Genomic DNA, 21,843 nt, shown 5'->3' on the forward strand with positions numbered 1-21,843 from the left:
TGAGTGCCCCTAAGAAAAGGCATTGAAGCTTAGGGAAGGCTATGCAGAACGAAAGTAAAACTGAACTGGCTACAAAGTAAACAAAAACAGAATGCTGGACGACAGCAAAGACTTACTGTGGAGCAAAGACGGCGTCCACAATGTACATCCGAACATGACATGACAATCAACAATGTCCCCACAAAGAAGGATAAAAACAACTGAAATATTCTTGATTGCTATAACAAAGTAGATGTGGGAAATATAAGATATGAAACTGCTACAGGAAAATACCAACAAAAGAGAAAAAGCCATCAAAATAGGAGCGCAAGACAAGAACTAAAACACTACACACAGGAAAACAGCAAAAAACTCAATAAGTCAGGGTGTGATGTGACAGGCGGTGACAGTACACCTATTTTGAGACAAGAGCTATAGTGATGCATGCTTGGTTATGCTTTAAAGTCATATCCAATGACTTTTAACTGTCAACTGAGTTTATGATTTCTGCTGGTGGTGTGCCTCCGGATTTTTTCAACGCAAAAAATGTGCCTTGGCTCAAAAAAGGTTGAAAAACACTGCCTTAAACGATGGTTTAGTGTGGCTGAAACGGGGCTTAGGCTAAATAATTATTAATTTAAGGGGTTAAACGCCTTAGTGTAGACATGGCCTTAGTTTGTCACTGGAACTAGACGCACCTTCAATACACTGCTTGGTGATTAATACTAAAAGCAGAATGTTAACAAAGCACCAGAGGAAACTGAAGAAAAAATACAACAATAAATTAGGGCTGGGTACAAAAACGATATCAATATATATTACAGTAGACGCACAATTGATATCAATAACAAATGCGTTCGATAAAACGTATTTATTTTCTTTGATGTCAAAAGAAAGCGGAAGTATGGATGCAAGGGTGGTTGCATGAACAAAGGCACTCGCTCTCTGGGAACTGAGCGACGCAGGAAGTGATCGCTGATCAGTGGCACGCTAACAGCCAATCAGGAGACAGTGTCAACTATCAAGTTTGACTGCGCCATCTTGTGTTCTCGCGGTTGATTCTTTGCATGGAGTGAAGAGAGAAAGTAAAAATGCTAAAAAAAAATTGTCGATAATTGGGAAAAGTCACCTGGACAGTATGGCAGTTTTTTGGGGATTTTTCCAAAGGGACTGTCTTCAGACCAACGGGTCTTTGAATCGTGCAAGGCGCTCGTCCCCACCAAGACCGCTAAAACTACACCACCTTAGCTGTGCTCACCCATTAGAGCACAGTCGTGAATTCCTGGCACTAAACCTGCAGGAAATAGTGGTTTCGCTCGGTTTACATTTTCACTCTTTGCACTATTTTCTTATACTTTATTAAACATTTCTTACATATTCCTTCATTTAAGATCTTATTGTTAAGTGTTCAATGTGATTTTGCTATTTTGTTTACATTGTTTTGAGTGTTTTCTATGCCTGTGTTGACTTTTCCTTTCTGCATTGATAGCTCAGGGATTATAATCAGAGGAAAGTTACATTTTAAATAAAAATGATAACATTTAATATTTTTTTCTTCTAGTCCTTTTTTTTTCTAGGCCATTAAAACAGTATTATTGTTATCAACCGATACAAAGCACTTCTATTGTGAGCCATATCGCATACTTGTACCTCATAACATTTAGTATTTCAGTCGTCCTTTGCCACAACGCACTTTAAATATTTCAGCTTAATTATAATGCAGATTTTTAATGAAGAAAAAAAATAATAAAGATATTCACCAAGCAGGACTTCTGTTTCCAAGTTAAAGGAGGAACAAAGCTAACAACAACACTACGGCGGCTAATCTTGGCGCTAATGTATCTTCAACACGACAACCAAGTTGACTTTGGGCAAAAGGGGGGCAAGACAAAAAAAAAAAAGACTATCAAGGGCAATGCTCGGATTTATTTGAAATTTAATTTTCATCTAATAAAGAAATAGTCAGCGACTTCATAGCTGTCATCAAGTTAGTGGCCATTAATCACATCAATGTAAACGGGTGCACAGCATTCACTTATATGACCCATGGCAGACATTACCTTCCCTAGTCATGGTTCAGAAAAAAAAATCAACGAGCGCAAAAATTCAACAAACATGGTCACACATAACACAACCTGCTCATTGAACTTTGTGGATATTAATTTAAAAAAAACGCCCCATCAGCATAAAAAAAATCAAGTTTGTTGATGCATTTCATCTTAGACATCACCAGCTCCAGGTGACACTGATGAGCCTTGTGAGCCTTGTGGAATGACAATGTGGGACGTGTAATGCTAACAACACAAAATGCTGACACAAGGCTCGTGGTCGTAGCTGTGACCGTCCAGTTGACCACGTTTTTGCAGAACAACACAGCACATGGAAGCCCAGTTCCAATTTAGAGGAATTACCCAGGATGTGTGATGAAGTATTTCTACATCGTGGTCGTGTTGTAGTGGCCGGGTGATGGCCAGAGCAATCATGCTTGGAGGATCCTTAAGCTACCGGTGCTGACTGTAATCTACAGTAGAACACACTCAAGTCTACTATATTAGGTGAAACTAGGGCTGAGCGATATCAGTGTTTCCCACACATTCATTTATTTGTGGCGGCCCGCCACGAAAGAATTACGTCCGCCACAAATGGATTTTTCGGCTTTTGACTCGCTCGACCGCTCATAAAAGCAATGGGACTCTGTCTGTGAATGTACCTTGTAGTTACAACTCCGGTGCAGTAGGTGGCGGTAGCCTACTATGCATTGTAACTCCGCCAATAGCACTTAATTCACCTGGTGGGGGAAGAAGAAGAAGAAGAAGAAGAAGAAGAAGAAGAAGAAGAAGAAGAAGAAGAAGAAGAAGAAGAAGAAGAAGAAGAAGAAGAAGAAGAAGAAGAAGAAGAAGAAGAAGAAGAAGAAGAAGAAGAAGAAGAAGAAGAAGAAGAAGAAGAAGAAGAAGAAGAAGAAGAAGAAGAAGAAGAAGAAGAAGAAGAAGAAGAAGAAAGAGGAGGAGGAGGGACCGACCGGATCAAAATACGAGGGTAATATAGGTTGTAGGTAAATAAGTTATAGCTGCATCGCTCGCGGCTCGTCATATATTTAACGTTAATCCGCGATTTCACCGAGCGTTTCACTCACGGTGAGCAGCCTGACGCTGCTTCATTAACACCGCCGCTGTTGGCACGTCACGTGTTACCATACCGACGAGCTTACGTGTCCAGGTTATAACCCTGTTGTCAATAAACACACGTGGAGACGGTGCTTCAGATACTGCATTAATAATGAAGCTAAATTGTCCACTGTCCACTGCAGCATGTGAATGCAATGAAAAGAATAAAATCTGAGCCAACCAGCTGTTAAAATGTTGTCCAGGTTAATGTTTTGGCCATTAAAGGCCCTTTATTTCAAGATTTCAACTGTGATCGGGCTTTAAACAGGTGGCTGACCTGTTCAGATGGGTGTAACTCAGGGGTGCTCACACTTTTTCTGCAGGCGAGCTACTTTTCAATTGATCAAGTCGTGGGGATCTACCTCATTCATATATATAATTTATATTTACTTATTTATGAAATATATGTTTTTGTTAACAAGTTAAAGGTGTTTAATGATAATGCAAGCCTGTTTAACACATATAGTTAATATTGTTAATAAATTAAAGGTGTTTAATGATAATACAAGTATGTTTAATACATATAGTTAATATTGTTAACAAATTAAAGGTGTTTAAAGATAATACAAGCATGTTTAACACATATTGTTAATAAATTAAAGGTGGTTAATGATAATACAAGTATGTTTAATACATATAATTAATATTGTTAACAAGTTAAAGGTGTTTAATGACAATACAAGCACGTTTAACACATATAGTTAATATTGTTAACAAGTTAAAGGTGTTTAAAGATAATACAAGCATGTTTAACACATAGTTAATATTGTTAACAAGTTAAAGGTGTTTAAAAATAATACAAGCATGTTTAACACATATAGATTCCTTTCTTTCATGAAGACAAGAATATAAGTTGGTGTATTACCTGATTGTGATGACTTGCATTGATTGGAATCAGACAGTGGTGCTGATAACGTCCGCATTTTCGAATGGAGGAGAAAAAAAGTCCTCCTTTCTGTCCAATACCACATGAAAGTGGTTGGTTTTTGGCATCTTATTTGTCCAGCTTCTGTACTCCTTTGTATACACTTTTAAAGAAATACATTGTCGGCAAACTCCGTAGCTTGCTAGCTTATGCACGCCAGCTTTCTGAGACTCCTATTTTGTTAGTGCAACTGTGCAGTCGGTCTTTGGAGTTTTGACGACAGGTACGGCGCCAGAGTCTGTTGAAATAAAGTGTTTCTCGCCTTCCTGTCGGTAATTTTAATGAGCTAAATATGTACATAAAGTGTTGTACTTATATTCCAACTCCGCGTTCTTCTTGGTCATCGCCGCTGCCGCCGTCACCCCCCGCCCCCCGACCACACTACCACAAATAGATGCCTGTCCTGTGGGAAACACTGGATATGGACCAAAACACATATCCCCATATATTTTGGCTGAATATCGCTGTTCGATATACAGTAGATCGCAATATTTTTTTACGGAAAGTGAAATTAGACAAATTCAAACCCAAATATGCATGTCAAGTTGCTTTGTTGAAACAAATACTTGACATGAGTAATTTTAAGTAAATAAGTAAGTTTAATGCATAGATAGATGCACATTAAAATATTAAAAAACCCTGAAAATATTTTTAATAATAGTCTTCTTCTTCTGCCGTCATTAAAACAAACTTTAGCTATGCTCAAAACCTCAGCTAATAACAAAAACACAAAATAATAAAATATAGAATAAAGTCCCTGGTTTAGGGGACATTTTAAACTGTAGCAGCAGTAGTTTTTTTTAGATTTTTTTTTGTTCCCTAAAATTTAAGCCAGAAACACCAAGCTGTCAACTGCAGGATGCTGTGTGGCAGGTGTCAACATTGCCACTGCAGCCAAACACACATCCACATTTTGTACACCTTTGTTGTGGCAGTGCTTCTTGAGCTAAATTAAATCCTGTAAATCCTGGACTTTTAAGTCCCTACTTTTTTCCTACATTTAGAACCCTGCGCCTTATAAAACGCTGCGGATAATTTACGGATTTTTCTTTGCTGACAGCCACAATGCAAATAGTTTAAAAAAAAAACTGGTTTGTTATTGTTTGTTCTATGGCGCCATCTTTTGGACAAGTTTGCTCACTGCAGGTGCTGCAGTGTCCTTCCATTTAGTACTTTCAACCTGAAGTACCACTACCGTTCAGTCTTCTAGCCGTCCATAGCGTTGCTACTCGTATGTATTCTTCATTTATCACTCCAAGCAATGTTTGTAAGTTTTACAATATAACTAAAACAACTCATACTTACTAAACCTTGCCATGTGTGATGTCTGTTTTCATGAATACGTGCTATCGGAATGTTATGAAGGTAGTGTTGTTAGCTTTAGCTAATATGCTAACACGTCTACGAGTGTCTGGGTTAGTATTAACTTACAACGGCATTTTTCACAAATTCCTCAGTAAATTCACCAAAACGTCACCGTGGCGTTATTGAGTCTTTTTAGCTGATTGGAGAGCGAGCTTCCACAGCTAGTGGGTCCATGATGATGACTTCTGTTTTGTTTGATCGGCCGTTTTACTGCCGTGTTACAGACATCGTTTGGAAACAATTGAGGTATGTAAATAAACATTTACAAAATCTTTCTTTGTAAATAACTTATTTCAAAACATATATATTTGCGGCTTATAGTTCAGTGCGGCTTATATATGGAAACATGTTTTTATTTTATTTTTTTTATTTAGTGGGTGCAGCTTATATACCAGTGTGCGTTATAATCTGGAAAATACGGTAGTTGTGACTGGTAAGCTTATATAACAAATCATTTTTGGCAGCTTTTTAAATCTGTTTTTTGCAACTCAGAACATGCAAAGTTTTGTATTTTGGCAGAAATGTATTCACCATCTCTCGCGTGTTCTTTATTTGTTAGAATCAGGTAAATTGCAACTCGCCACGCTGCTGTCATGAACGGGTTTTGCTAAGGCTTGAGTCAAACGGCCCCGATCGCTCACAATACTGCTGAGGGTTCTTTTTTCATTGAGGGCAAAATCCCGGGGAACAAAAAATAAGACAAAATCTGCGATTTCCCTGTCAAACACGGGAAGGTTGACAGGTATGCCTCACACTGTCCTCGTACTGGAGTTTGTGTCAAGTGAGCGCGGCTACTACCCCGCCTTACGGGGCACAGTACGCAGCGCAGACACAAAGAGCAGAGAGACTTCCGCGTCAAGAAATTAAGGATTACATATATGGGTATGGCGGTATTGTGTCAAATATATCTCTCTTTTTAAAATACACCGGTATAATTCGTAATACCGGTATACTGCCCAGCCCGAGGTGAAACGAGTGTAAAGGTGACTATATGGGTGTTATTTCATATTGAAATTATGTTGAAAAACATAGTAAAACAGTTGTTTTATGATTTAAAATAAAACTATTCGATTCATTAATAATAGTCCTCCTACCTTGCGGAAATTCGTTTACCACGATCAGGCCAGGAAACAAGTGGCCAAATGTATTTCGATACTTTTCGATACTTTTCTAAATAAAGGGGACCACAAAAATGACATTGTCTTTAATTTAACAAAAAAAAAATTACGGTATATTAAACATATCCAAGCACAATGTTGTCCATTAATAAATATGAGACAATTTTTCTTTTAGTCATAAGTAAGCAAAGAAAGCCTCCTAATTAGTCTGCTGACATATGCAGTAACATATCATGTCATTTCTTATTCTATTATTTTGTCAACATTATGAGGTACAAGCGTTAGAAAATGTATTATTAATCTACTTGTTCATTTATGATTAATATCTGCTGATTTTCTGTTTTAACATGTTCTATCTACACTTCTGTTCAAATGTAATAATCACTTATTCTTCGGTTGTTTGGTTACTTTACATTAGTTTTGGATGATACCACTAATTTGGGTATCGATCCGATACCAAGTAGTTACAGAATCATACATTGGTCATAATTTAAGTCCTCATGTGTCCAGGGAAGTATTTCCTGAGTTTATAAACATAATAGAAATAAAAATTAAAAAAACGGAAAAATATTTTGTGATGCTAAAAAATATTGATGCAATCATGGTAGTATCGATTAGATATGTTTTTGTACTTGGTATTATTACAGTGGATGTCGGGTATAGATCCACCCATAGTATTTGTATTGAGGAGTGCTAGCTTGCTGTTCGTAGTTAGCTATTCTTTCCTCCTACGGTGTGTAGTGAAGCATGTTTAGCTGTTCCTCGTCCTGCAGGGATGATACTTGTAAGAAACGTACTTTATTTGTCACCATGGAGGCAAGGATTAGGGATTTAGAAGTAGCTAAAACACTGCCGACTGCGGATGGACGTTAGCCGCAACCTAGCTAGCCATGTTTAAAGTACCTCTTCCTGAGGGCGTTTCAGTGTTATAGCTTCACCTTTATCGTAAGTTTTTTAAGCCAAAATGCGTCCATTCTCCCTTTTCTGTCTACACACTGTGTTTGCTTGTAAGTACTCTGTGATTGTGCGCTGCCAAACATGCTCCTCTGCTCGTCAAACCAGAAATGTTATAAAAAAGGGGGGAACAGGTACTTTTTAGAGGCACTATAGTACCGTTTATGATTCATTAGTATTGCGGTACTTTACTAGTACCGGTATACCGTACAACAGCAAATCCACCGCGTTTGCAACAAGCTTCCTCACCTGTACTTGAGGTCGTAGACGTAGCTGCTGCCAAGCGTCTCTTCAATCGCCTTCTTAGTTTCCTCCAGAAGATTTTTGACGGCCGAGTCTCCAACAGCAAGCGTGACAATGCGACCCACCGGCAGGCCGCGGAGCAGCTGGGTGAGTCGTCGACTGTCGTTTCGTGATTCGTGGGTGTCGTAACGTTCCCTGAGCAGGATATCGGACGTGTCCTGGTCCACCACGCGCAGGTTGATGCCTCTGCTGAAGTTGCGCTGGAAGGCGTAGCCTCCCGTCGTCAGGCCCGAGGCCGGCACGCTCTGGGTCAACAGAGACCAGGAAACTCGCTCTGTGCCATGAAGCTCTAGGGTCCCGCCACTCATGACGCCGATGAACTTTTGTCCCAGATCGGGTACTTCGGAGATCTCCTTGCTGTCGGAGCGCCCCGTCAGGGCGATGGCGGCGTGGGAACGGTAGCGACATTTCGGTGCGCCGATGTAAAGGGCTCCGCCTTTTTCAATCAAGATGTGTCGTGTTCTCAAGGTTATGTTCTTGGAGCCGTCGGCGTTGTCTGCAAAGACTACACGGCCTGCGAAAGAAGAATAAAAAGAGTGAGTACTTCCATCCAGTAAAAGGACGCTACGTACACACACACAGAATAGGGATGTGATCGGCCATTGTTCAATATCAGCCCTATTTTGTGAAAAAGTATGTGATTGCCATTGCCGTTTATTGTCTTCTAATGCTGATCACAAAGGCGATCCCCTCTGGCTGACAAATTGTATGGCAAGAGGCTAGCAGCTAATTGTGTATCTCCATACACAGTGTGGAGCCTTTTTTGGAAAAATATGCCAGAGGGGACCTTTATCACAGCGTAGAGGTCGCAGTACCGAGACACGTTTGTGCAAACGCAGGGTCTCCCCTAGACTGCCAAGACACCTCTGGTAGTGGGGGCGTGGTCACCATGACATCATCGAATGTTAAAACCAATGCATGATAACAGATTTGTTTTTAAATGTATGTATACATTTTTTTGACCATTTTTAAAGAAATATGATATATATCACCTTGAAAATTAGGCAAACTATTCGATGATGTCATGGTGACCAATATATATACTATATATTGTACAATGTACTTTGTGGAGATTTCTTCAAGTGTCTAGAGAATTCTAATTAGTTTCTTTATTACAAACAATTAGCAACAAATCAAGCATCTTTTATGGTGTTATTATAGAATGTACTCGTGTTTAGAGACTCTTAACTTCTGTCCCTCGATGTCTCTGATGAAAGAAGCGAGCTGCAGCGAGCACGACGTCACACTTGCTTGGCGCTGTTGCTCTAGTTGGACTTTCTCTCTTTAAAAGCCGCCACTGTCCTCTTAATATTTGGACATTTAGTAGATGGCTGTCCGCAGGTAAATCTTCGGTATATCGTTTTGTTTACGTTCGGTTTCAGCAGGGCGGTTTTCGGAGATCAAAGTATTTTTCTGGTGGTCAAGTTTTCGGTACACCACTTGTCAATAAAGCGCAAATAATAGGTTATATATATATATATATATATATATATATATATATATATATGTATATATATATATATATATATATATATATGTGTATGTACAGTATATGTGTATATATATATATATATATATATATATATATATATATATATATATATATATATGTATGTACAGTATATGTATATATATATATATACGTATATATTCCGCTCCAAATTGACATTTGTTGAGCACTGTACGACGATCAGAAATGGAAAAACTCAACATCGACTACTCCACAAAGAACATTCCCATACCCGCGCAGAATGACTACAGGCTAAGGCTCATAGAAAAGACGGAACACTTCCTAAGAAGGATGCGGTGGAAAGCACATTTTTTTCCTCCACCCTGAAACAAAAGGAACGCAGAAGAAAACTTACGGATTCAAATCTACCTAGAACCCACCCACAGTTGAGGAATTAAAGGATTTTGAGAACGACATGCTCAAAATGATACAATCAGTCAAATTCAAGCCAGTCCGCAACCCACTCCTCACCAAGCTGAAAAATGACACAGAGCGCATCAAGAAAGTAAACAACCTCATCATAGCCGCCGATAAAACCACAAACTTCTACAGAATGGACATACCAGAACATAACACCTTACTGGACAGAATCATCACCAAATCATACAAAAAAGCACAACCCAACACTTTACAGAACATCCACCTGGAAAATAAACGGATCGCGGCTGAACTGGACATTGAGGACAGGGTGGACACCACAGCCAACAAGGAAGCCTTCATCACATTGAAGGACCACAAACCCAACTTTGCAAATAACCCAACATGCCGACTAATAAACCCAACTAAATCTGAAATAGGAAAAATCAGCAAAATAATCCTGGACAGAGTCAACACAAAAATCACGGACAAAACACCACTCAACCAATGGAGAAATACAGCAGCAGTAATCAAATGGTTTAACAACATCCAAGACAAACAACAGCACAACTTTATCTCCTTCGATATCGAAGAATTTTACCCTTCCATCACGCAAGACCTACTGACTCAAGCACTAGACTTCGCCTCAGACTACGACTCAATCACAGGCAACGAAAGAAACATCATCATCCACGCAAAAAACTCCATACTCATCCACAACAGTACACCATGGCAAAAAAAGAACAATTCAACATTTGACATTACTATGGAAAGTTTTGACGGAGCAGCAACATGTGAACTCGTTGGGAGTTTCCTCCTCTCCCAGCTCGCTAGCCTCAACCTGAACCTTGGTGATGACGGACTGGCAGTGTGTCGCGCCTCGCCAAGGAGCAGCGAGAATACCAAGAAGCGCATATGCCAAATTTTCAAAGAGAACGGCCTACGGATCACGATTGAAGCCAACAAGCAAACCGTCAACTTCCTCGACGTCACTTTCAACCTGAGAAATAACAGCTACCAACCATTCACGAAATCCAACACAACACTCCAATACGTGCACCATGACAGCAACCACCCACCCACCACCACGAAAAGAATACCTACCGGAATTAATAAAAGGCTATCGATGCTGTCATCTAGCAAAGCTGAATTTGACCAAGCAACCCCCCGTACCAAAAAGCACTTGATGAAAGCGGATACAATTTCACCCTCACCTATGAACCCACGCCAGGAAACCAACCAAAAAAGAGCAGAAAACGAAACATTATCTGGTACAACCCCCCATACAGCAAAAACGTCTCAACTAATATTGGCCACTAATTCCTCACTCTGATCGACAAACACTTCCCCAAAGGCAACACCCTAAGAAAAGTATTCAACAAGAACAACATTAAATTGAGCTACAGCTGTATGAACAATATACGACAAATCATTTCAAACCACAACAAAACAATTGCAAATGAGCCGTCTGCCCCCGGACAGAGCGACTCCAAAACCAACAAAGGCTGCAACTGCTGCAAGAAACCTGATTGCCCTCTCAACAGGGGTTGCTTACAAACATCTGTCGTTTACCAATCAAAGGTAACACGCAAGGACATTAACACATCCGACACATATGTAGGATTAACCGAGGGAGAGTTTAAAACCAGATGGAACAATCACAATGCTTCTTTCAGGAACCAAAACTTGCGGAATACTACAGAACTCAGCAAACACATTTGGGACCTCAAAGACAATAATGTTGAATATTCAATAACATGGCAAATTCTTGCATCCAGCACACCTTACAATAGTGGTAATAAAAGATGCAACCTATGCTTGAAAGAGAAACTGTTTATTATATACCGCCCAGACCTGTCATCCCTCAACAAGCGCAGCGAAATTGTATCAGCATGCCGTCACAGACGAAAACACCTCCTAGGTAACACATGAGCCAATCACCACGCCCCTACGCCAGCCTGTACCTACCCACTCTGTGCCCTATATAAACCATGGTATGTGAATGCTTCTATTAAAATCTCCTGATGATTGAGGGAACCCCTCATGAAACAGGCCTGTAGAGATGAAGTAGTCTTGTGATTTTTTCCCACACATACATATATTGCGCTCTACCACGGTATCGAGCACTATTTTTTGGATAATCTTATTAAGACATATATACGTATATATATATATATATACACACACACACACATACATATATATATATATATATATATATATATATATATATATATATATATCAATTCATACTGTAATGGTCAGCTAATGTTAATATTTTATGTTCGTGTGATTTGGATTTGATGTTAACTTCTCCCATGTTTACAAACACGTACCTCAAAAGGTGTTTGGCGGAAAATGAGCAAGTGTTGTTGTGTGTCGGGGGAAGCGCAGACTCACGGATCTGAAAGTGTTTGCACAGGAGGTAAAACCTGTTGGAATTGTGCTGTTTGGTATCATAAGATTGGTAATAAAAGTTAAAAATAGCATCGGACTTTGTGTGATTTTTTTATAGGAGCTACAATACATTGTAATACTTTAATTTGTTTTCAAGTAAAAAAAACAAAAACATTTTCAAGGTGTGGCGGTAATAAAAATGGAGCGAGCCACATTCAATTAAATTAAGGGGAAACCCTGTAACGCTCGCGATGGCTGGAAGATGACGCTCTGCTTGTTCACCACTCCCAGACTGTTAAACAAATGCCAAAAATATTCAAGGACACAAGGTAAAAGGATTTGCCTTTTTTGTTTATTATTGTAGCAACATGTTTGGTAATATTTTGGAGAGCACCAAAGAGACGTGTGTGTGTGTTGACAGTTAAGCTAGCTGTTGTTGTGTTTGGATAAAAAAAGAGATTATGTTGCTTTGATACATATACAGTACGGCTGCACAATTAATCGAAATCGACATTGAGGTTTTATTTAGTGTGGTTAATAACTGAAAGAGGCTGAGTTTTTTGTTATGTTTTTTTTTTTCTCGGCCGTTGACCGGCATTTGAGTGACAGACATGTCAGGACCAAAATTATTCAATCTCTATATAAATGACATTTGTAAAGTTACAAAAGATTAAAAGTTAGTATTATTTGCGGATGATACAACAGCGTTTTCTTCAGGAGAGAACACTAATACAAATAACAGAAGAAATGAACAAATTAAAAAGATGGTTTGACAAAAACAGACTATCTTTGAATCTCAGTAAAACTAAAATAATGCTATTTGGTAACCGTAGAAGAAAAAGTCAAACACAAATACAAATAGACGGAATAGAAATTGAAAGAGTAAATGAAACCAAATTTCTAGGCATAATGATTGATGATAAAATGAACTGGAAATCTCATGTAAAAAATATACAACATAAAGTAGCAAGACACATGTCAATAATGAATAAAGCAAAACATGTTCTAGACCTAAAATCACTTCATATTCTCTACTGCTCGCTAGTGTTACCATATCTGAGTTATTGTGTAGAAATATGGGGAAATAATTACAAAAGTACACATCATTCATTAACGGTGTTACAAAAAAGATCAGTTAGAATAATACATAATGTTGGATATAGAGAACATACAAACCCCTTATTTATTGAATCAAAAATACTGAAATTCCACAACATAGTGAATTTGCAAACAGCTAAAATTATACACAAAGCAAACTATAATCTGCTACCCAGGAATATACAATAATTCTTCTCAAAAAAAGAGGAGAAATATAATCTTAGAGAAAAATGTAATTTAAAACATTTGAATGCACGTACAACACTTAAGACTTTAAATTTATCTGTATGTGGAATTAAATTATGGAATGGATTAAGCAAAAAAATCAAACAATGTACTAATATAATTCACTTCAAGAAACTCTTCAAACTTAAAGTGTTTACAAAGTACAAAGAAGAAGAACAATGATAAACATTCTGAATTTATTTTATCCATCCATTCATTTTCAAAATAATCTTACTCATCTCACCATATGAAATGTAACTTACTTCACCGAGTATTATTTATTTATTTATTTATTTTTATTGTGATTACTTAAGGAGTATATTGTGAATAAATTGAGAACTGGAAGTGGACAAAAGTTTTAGCAACTGTTATGTCAAAGAAAAGGGGTATGATTAAATAAGCTCTGCTTCTTCCTACCCCTTTTCGAACATGTTGAATAGAGAAACTGGAAATTGTGATGTATCATGTTGTATGCATGCATGTTCCAAATAAAGTCATACTCAACTTAACTTATATAAGACTTTTAAAGTCATTTTGATAGTAGGCTAATATTGACACTTACATCATGTGTTGCATTCATTATAAGACTTATATAAGGCTTTTCATTTTTTTGCGGCTTCAGTCACATTATATTTTGTATTTTTGCGCTTTCAACTGTTTGAGTTGCCGACCCCTGCACCATATGAACGTTTCGGTTGGTGAACCATGTTCAAGAACCAATTAAGTTTGTGAAATACAGGTTCCACTGTATTATGAGAATCGATTCTGACTCAAATAGTCGCCGTAAGAATCAGAATCAAATGGAATTATGAGTTGCCTGAAGATTCCCACCACTACCAATGATGACTTCACGGCTTACCTCCTGATTGGATGGTGAGTGACCGGAAAGTCGCTGAAGACTCCAGTCGAAATAAATCTCCCCTCCTGACAACAACCGCCGTTTGTGGTTGTTGGCCCGGGTTCCAGTCGCTCAAAGAAGGGTTGTGGTCAGGGCAATTCTCTATTAAAAAATAATAATAATTAAAATAAGAGCGCATTCAGCATCTGTACAACACCTGTGCTATTAAATTAGGAGCTAATACGCAACACTCACCATCTAAAATGTCCCCGCTGGTGAGACTAAGGACGAGTATGAGGGTCAACAGGAAGGCACCCATAGATACCCCTAAGCAGATGAGTGTGTTTTTTCTCTGCTGCAGGCTCTGAGCATGCTCTCTGTCCTGGTTGCCGTCTGTAAGGCTGAAAGTGGCCTGTCTCTGCGGTGCCAGGCCCTGAGGTTTGATCGGTGGCGGCGGTGGCGGAGCTTTGGCCGGTGGTGGGGAGCGGACCGGAGCCACCCGCCCGGGAACATAACCCGGAGGCCGCGGGTGGTGTCCTTGGGGGGGCGCCGCAAAGACGGGAAAGCGGCTCGGACCATCACTTGTCGGCATGATATTTACGTCTGCTGACGCCCGCTGCTATCTGAAAGGAAACCAAAACTGAGAGGCGGCGAGCAAAAGTCAGAAAAACAATAACATCCTTTCGACAACAGGGCACGGGTCGAGCCACTGAGGAGGGAAAACGTTAGAAAAATATGGAATGTTTTTGCAACTGTTGCATGCAAAGGACGAATAATTTGAGTCAGACTTGTGTTTTTATTCACAGCAATGCTGAATTAATCAATGTTATTCAAACATGCGAATCAGAAATACGTCTGAAAACTGTATCACAATATAAGTGTTTTACATCTCTCAATATATCGATAGATATTGATTTTTTTTATGACCTATAGAAAATTAGGAGCAGAAGAAAAATATATTAAATAAAAAAAATTAAAAATGTTTTATTGAAATGTAACCTTCCTCTGATTATAATCCCCTCAGCTATCAAGGCAGAAAGGAAAAGTCAACACAAGCATGGAAAACACTCAATGTCAACAAAAGAGTAAAATCACATTGAACACTTAAAGGACTACTGAAATGAATTTTTTTTTTTTTTAAACGGGGATAGCAGATCCATTCTATGTGTCATACTTGATCATTTCGCGATATTGTCATATTTTTGCTGAAAGGATTTAGTATAGAACAACGACGATAAAGTTCGCAACTTTTGGTCGCTGATAAAAAAAGCCTTGCCTGTACCGGAAGTAGCGTGACGTCACAAGTTGAAAGTCTCCTCACATTTCCCCATTGTTTACACCAGCAGCGAGAGCGATTGGGACCGAGAAAGTGACGATTACCCCATTAATTTGAGCCAGGATGAAAGATTCGTGGATGAGGAACGTGAGAGTGAAGTATTAGAGTGCAGTGCAGGACGCTCTGACCGTAACTTAGGTACAAGGGCTCATTGGATTCCACACTCTCTCCTTTTTCTATTGTGGATCACGGATTTGTATTTTAAACCACTTCGGATACTATATCCTCTTGAAAATGAGAGTCGAGAACGCGAAATGGACATTCACAGTGACTTTTATCTCTACGACAATACATCGGTGAAGCACTTTAGCTACGGAGCTAACGTGATAGCACCGGGCTTAACTGCAGATAGAAACAAAAGAAATAACCCCCTGACTGGAAGGATAGACAGAAAGTCAACAATACTATTAAACCATGGACCTGTAACTACACGGTTAATGCTTTCCAGCCTGGCGAAGCTTAACAATGCTGTTGCTAACGACGCCATTGAATCTAACTTAGCTACGGACCTCGACAGAGCTATGATAAAAACATTAGCTCTCCACCTACGCCAACCCTCATCTGCTCATCAACACCGAAGCTCACCTGCGTTCCAGCGATCGACGGAGCGACGAAGGACTTCACCCGATCATCGATGCGGTCGGCGGCTAGCGTCGGATAGCGCGTCTGCTATCCAAGTCAAAGTCCTCCTGGTTGTGTTGCTGTAGCCAGACGCTAATACACCGATCGCATCTACAGCTTTCTTCTTTGCAGCCTCCATTGTTCATTAAACAAATTGCAAAAGATTCACCAACACAGATGTCCAGAATACTGTGGAATTTTGCGATGAAAACTGAGCTTTTTGTTTTGGATACAATGGCGTCCCAATACTTCCGTTTCAACCATCAACGTCACGCGCATACATCATCATACCTAGACGTTTTCAACCGGAAGTTTCGCAGGAAATTTAAAATTGCACTTTATAAGTTAACCCGGCCGTATTGGCATGTGTTGCAATGTTAAGATTTCATCATTGATATATAAACTATCAGACTGCGTGGTCGGTAGTAGTGGGTTTCAGTAGGCCTTCAACAATACGCTCTTAAAATGAAGGAATAAGTAAGAAATGCTTCATAAAGTATAAGAAAATAGTGCAAAGTGTGAAAATGTAAACATAGAGGAACCTGAGAAGAACTATGTTCCGCAGGTTTCGTGCCAGGAAGTTACATCTGTGCTCTAAAGGGTGAGGTGGTGTGGTATTAGCTGTCTTGGTGGGGACGACTGCCTTGCATCATTTACAGACCACATTGGTCCCTTTGAAAAAATACAAAAAAGTGCCATGCTCTCCAGGTAGGCCTGGGTGATATGGCCTCAGAATAAAATCTCTGGTATTTTCACAAAAAGTTTAATTTACAATTATTTTTTTCAGATTTAAAAAATAAAATAAAATAAAATAAAAAAGGAAAATGTAAGAAATTCATAATAAAGTGTAAGAAAAAAAGTGCAAAGTGTGAAAAACTAAACAGAGAAACCTGAGAGGAACTATTTTCTGCAGGTTTCGTGCCAGGAAGTTACAGCTGTGCTCTAAAGGGTGAGCGCGGTGTGGTCTTTGGTCTGACTACGGTCTATTTTTGAAAAAAAAAAAAAAAAGTGCCATACTGTCCAGGTGACTTTTCAAGTTTTATCCATAATTTCTTTGCTCTCTGAAGCACTTAGAGGTGGGGGAAATAATTACTTTTTCATGCATCGCAATTCGGACATGGGCGTAAAATCAATTAGTAAACGTCAATAATCTATCATTTAAATTAAGTAATGCAGAGAGATCTAAAATGTGGCTGACCTCACCAAGAGATCAGACCAGCTCTTTGATTGTAGAGCACATACAGCTGTGGTCAAAAGTTGACATACACTTGTGAAGAACATAACGTCATGGCTGTCTTGAGTGTCCAATAATTTCTACAACGCTTATTTTTTTGTGATAGAGTGATTGGAGCACATAATTGTTGGTCACAAAAACATTCATGAAGTTTGGTTCTTTTATGAATTTATTATGGGTCTACTGAAAATGTGACCAAATCTGCTGGGTCAAAAGTATACATACAGCAATGTTAATACTTGGTTACATGTCCCTTGGCAAGTTTCACTGCAATAAGGCACTTTTGGTATCCATCCACAAGCTTCTGGTTGAATTTTTGACCACTACTCTTGACAAAATTGGTGCAGTTCAGCTAAATATTTGGGTGTTCCAACATTACAATGACCCCAAACACACGTCAAAAGTGGTAAATCAGGCTAGAATTAAGGCTAGAATTAAGGTTTTAGAATGGCCTTCCCAAAGTCCTGACTTAAACGTGTAGACAATGCTGAAGAAACAAGTCCATGTCAGAAAACCAAAAAATTTAGTTGAACTGCACCAATTTTGTCAAGAGTAGTGGTCAAAATTTCAACCAGAAGCTTGTGGATGGATACCAAAAGCGCCTTATTGCAATAAAACTTGCCAAGGGACATGTAACTAAACATTAACATCCTACACACAGTTTCATGTTCGAAAGAAACTTAACAAGATGGCACAACCAAACTTGCTAGTTAATACTGTTACCTAATTGGCTGATCAGTGATCACTTCCTGCGTTGCTCGGTTTTATCAAACGCATTTTTTATTGATATTGATTACGTGTCTATCGCAATATTCATTGATACGGTTTTAACACAAACAATGTTAAAGTATGAGGAGGCAAGGGGGTGAGTGCCAAAGACGTCAGACTAAAAAGGTCAAAGGGAAGGAAAAAAAACACTACAAGGGCTCATAAACCTCACCAGAGACCACAGGAGCCTTTCAACAAAAAGTCTCTACCCTTTTAATAATCCTCATAAATGGTGTTTGATTAACTATAAATGCACCTTTGGGGCGGTATAGCTCGGTTGGTAGAGCGGCCGTGCCAGCAATTTGAGGGTTTCAGGTACGATCCCCGCTTCCGCCATCCTAGTCGCTGCCGTTGTGTCCTTGGGCAAGACACTTTACCCACCTGCTCCCAGTGCCACCCACGCTGGTTTAAATGTAACTTAGATATTGGGTTTCACTATGTAAAGCGCTTTGAGTCACTAGAGAAAAGCGCTATATAAATATAATTCACTTCACTTCACCTTGCTCACTCGCTGCTGAGTTTTTATGCCCAAAGTCTGAAAGATCACAGCGAATATTAGATCCCAGCATTCCTACAACTGTTTATAATTACAATAGAGAAGTGGAGATGAGGAAAGTAGAACCAAGTAGGCAATAAGCACACATGTACATGTAAAAACATGCATAATAAGCACACATGTACATGTAAAAACATGCATAATAAGCACACATGTACATATAAAAACATGCATAATAAGCACACATGTACATATAAAAACACGCATAATAGCACACATGTACATATAGAAACATGCATAGTAAGCACACATATAGATATAAAAACATGCATAATAAGCACACATGTACATATAAAACATGCACAATAAGCACACATGTACATGTACAAACATACATAATAAGCACACATGTACATATAAAAACATACATAATAAGCACACATGTAAAAATATGCATAATAAGCACACATGTACATTTAAAAACATACATAATAAGCACACATGTACATGTAAAAACATACATAAGCACACATGTACATATAAAAACATATGGTACATAATAAGCACACATGTACATATAAAAACATACATAATAAGCACACATGTACATATAAAAACATACATAATAAGCACACATGTACATGTAAAAACATAGATAGTAAGCACACATGTACATATAAAAACATACATAATGGCCCTACAATGAAGTAGAGGAAATGACGCTGCAAGAAAAAAAAGCTTTATCAGCACTTTTCTTTGACCCAAGCACCTTCCAGCTACAGCATTGTACAGTAGTGACCCTCTCAACATATTGCTGAATAAACCTCATGACTTTAAAAGTGTAAAAACAATACCGCCAATAATCACGCATAATGTGCAAGAGCTACACATTTTTTTATTTTCTTTGGTGTTTTTTTTGCACACTCGTATTCTTGGTGATCTGCATCAATTTAATAACGTGTCATTCAAGAATGAAAATACATTTCTGTCAATATGCATTAGGGATGTCCCGATCCAGGTTTTTGCACTTCCGATTCGATACCAATATTGTTTTTGCACTTCCGATCCGATACCGATACTGACCGATACTGGCCTATCCGACCATGTATTAAAGTTTAAAGTTATTTAGCCTACTTAGTTGTCAGAATCATGTTGAAAGGGGTTTTAGTACTCTTGATAACAACTAGCCAGCTGAATTAGGGGAGTTTGAATAATACACAATGGTTGGTAACAAGAAACTGACCTGTTTATTCAAGGATAAACACAAAATAGACAAAATTATACATGACAAACAGAAATGGCATAATTGAACTAGGGCTGGGCGATATGGCCTTTTTTTAATATTGTGATATTTTAAGGCCATATTGCGATACACGATATATATCTCGATATATTTTGCCTCAGCCTTGAATGAACACTTGATGCATATAATCACAGCAGTATGATGATTCTATGTGTCTACATTAAAACATTCTTCTTCATACCGCATTAATATATGCTACTTTTAAACTTTCATGCAGAGAGGGAAATCACAACTAAAAAAAATCACTATTTTTTTCATACGGTGTTGATGTGGAAATGTTTGCCTCGGCATTTTGATGGTGTGGACGTGTGGCACCGAATGGAGATAAGCGTCTCGACAGACGTTACAATATTTGAACAATGATGACGAAAACTGTTTTCTCTGTCGTGTCCGTGTGTCGAAAATTGTTATGCGCTTATTTTTTTATTTGATTTTGTGCGTGGCATAGATTTGCCGTGCGCAGAGGACGCTTGAGCAGGCGCGCACCTTAGCGGCTGCGCTAGCATCACAGCTAACGTTAGCCATGCTGCTACCTCGCTCTCTGCTGGGAGAGGGCGTATACGTATGTGACGTATGACGTGACAGTATGTGACGTATGACGTGACAGTATGTGACGTGTGTAAGAAGGTGCGCTCGCTGTCTGTAAGAGGGAGACACAGGAAAGAGAGAGAAGAGCCTGTCGTGTAATGCCAGCAGCTAAAAGCAACTGCGTGAGAATCCACAGACCTGTGGATGTGTTGAAGGTGTGCTGGAAAATGCGGAACGGAAATTAGGGAGCAGCAGAAAAGTGGAATGTATTATTTAAATCGGTGCGTTGGAAAACACGGACCGGAGTTTTTTTTAAACTGGATCTGGATCGGCATTTTCCCATGCCTTGCCGATACGCATTTTTTTGCAAATATCGGCGGCCGATCCGATCCAAATATCGGATCGGGACATCCCTAAAATGCATCACAAGAAAAGCAGTAATATTAAAACAATGGATATATAGTCCAACTCACACTGACTGGTATACACAAGCTAAGGAGATGATATCAGTACAAGAAACTACATTCAGTTCCGATAATAATGAGTCATATATTGCAATATGGGATCCATTATAAATAAGTTTAAAGTATTAAACAAACCTAAAATATGACTTATTTTTATCCTTGTGGTAAATATTGGATACAATGTGTTGTCAAGTCTATGAGAAGCGATGCAAATGTAAGCCACTGTGACAATATAGTTCTTTTTTTATTATTATTATTATTGGCTCTGATGGCAATGTAAATGAGTGATTATAACAATAATATGTTCATTGTTTACTTGTAGTTTTTTATATTTTTAACCACTGTTATGTTGGAATTCTTATTAATATTGATACTGTTGTTGATATTATTCATTTTTGTTGGACTCTTTTGGATTTTTTGGGTCATGTTTATGTCTTCTCAATTGCTCTGTTGATTGCTATTCGCAGAGTTGCTGAGGTGGTTGGTTTGGAATTGTATTATGTGTAGGGTTTTTTTGGACTGATTATAATGGTGTTAGTTTAGGGTTGTAGCTGCCTGGAGGTGAACTTTTATTGCGGTTTTGAAGGAGGATAGAGATACACTTTCTTTTATGGCTTTCATGAAGCCAGAACTTAAAGTTTCCTCTGCCAAGTATGTATATTGTGGCTATTTAACTTAGTTATGAAAAAATACAACTTGGTTAAAATATTTTAGAGTGTGTATAAGTACATTTAGAGCACATTCAACAATACCACGATAATGATAACAGTGATCAATTTGATGATTTTTTTTTAGCCATTTTGTTTATTGTTTTGGTTGTGTATATTTGACGGTCCTTCACCCTCGTCCGTAACAGAGAC

The 21,843-nt window shown here is 38.6% G+C and overlaps 1 protein-coding gene across 1 annotated transcript in view; it reads right to left on the minus strand.

The window, feature by feature from the left end:
* The window catches only part of cemip2 (cell migration inducing hyaluronidase 2), a 107,732-nt gene that overhangs the window by 74,168 nt on the left and 11,721 nt on the right, over positions 1-21,843 (minus strand). Inside the window, exons 2-4 of the mRNA XM_061980561.1 lie at positions 14,489-14,856; positions 14,255-14,395; positions 7,755-8,322 (exon numbers count right to left, since the gene is read on the minus strand). Of these exons, the coding sequence (XP_061836545.1) occupies positions 7,755-8,322; positions 14,255-14,395; positions 14,489-14,825 (1,046 nt within the window). The 5' untranslated portion in view covers positions 14,826-14,856. The remainder of the gene's footprint in view (positions 1-7,754; positions 8,323-14,254; positions 14,396-14,488; positions 14,857-21,843) is intronic.

Source organism: Nerophis lumbriciformis, linkage group LG20 (genome assembly GCF_033978685.3).
Source record: "Nerophis lumbriciformis linkage group LG20, RoL_Nlum_v2.1, whole genome shotgun sequence".
Lineage (NCBI taxonomy): Eukaryota > Metazoa > Chordata > Actinopteri > Syngnathiformes > Syngnathidae > Nerophis > Nerophis lumbriciformis.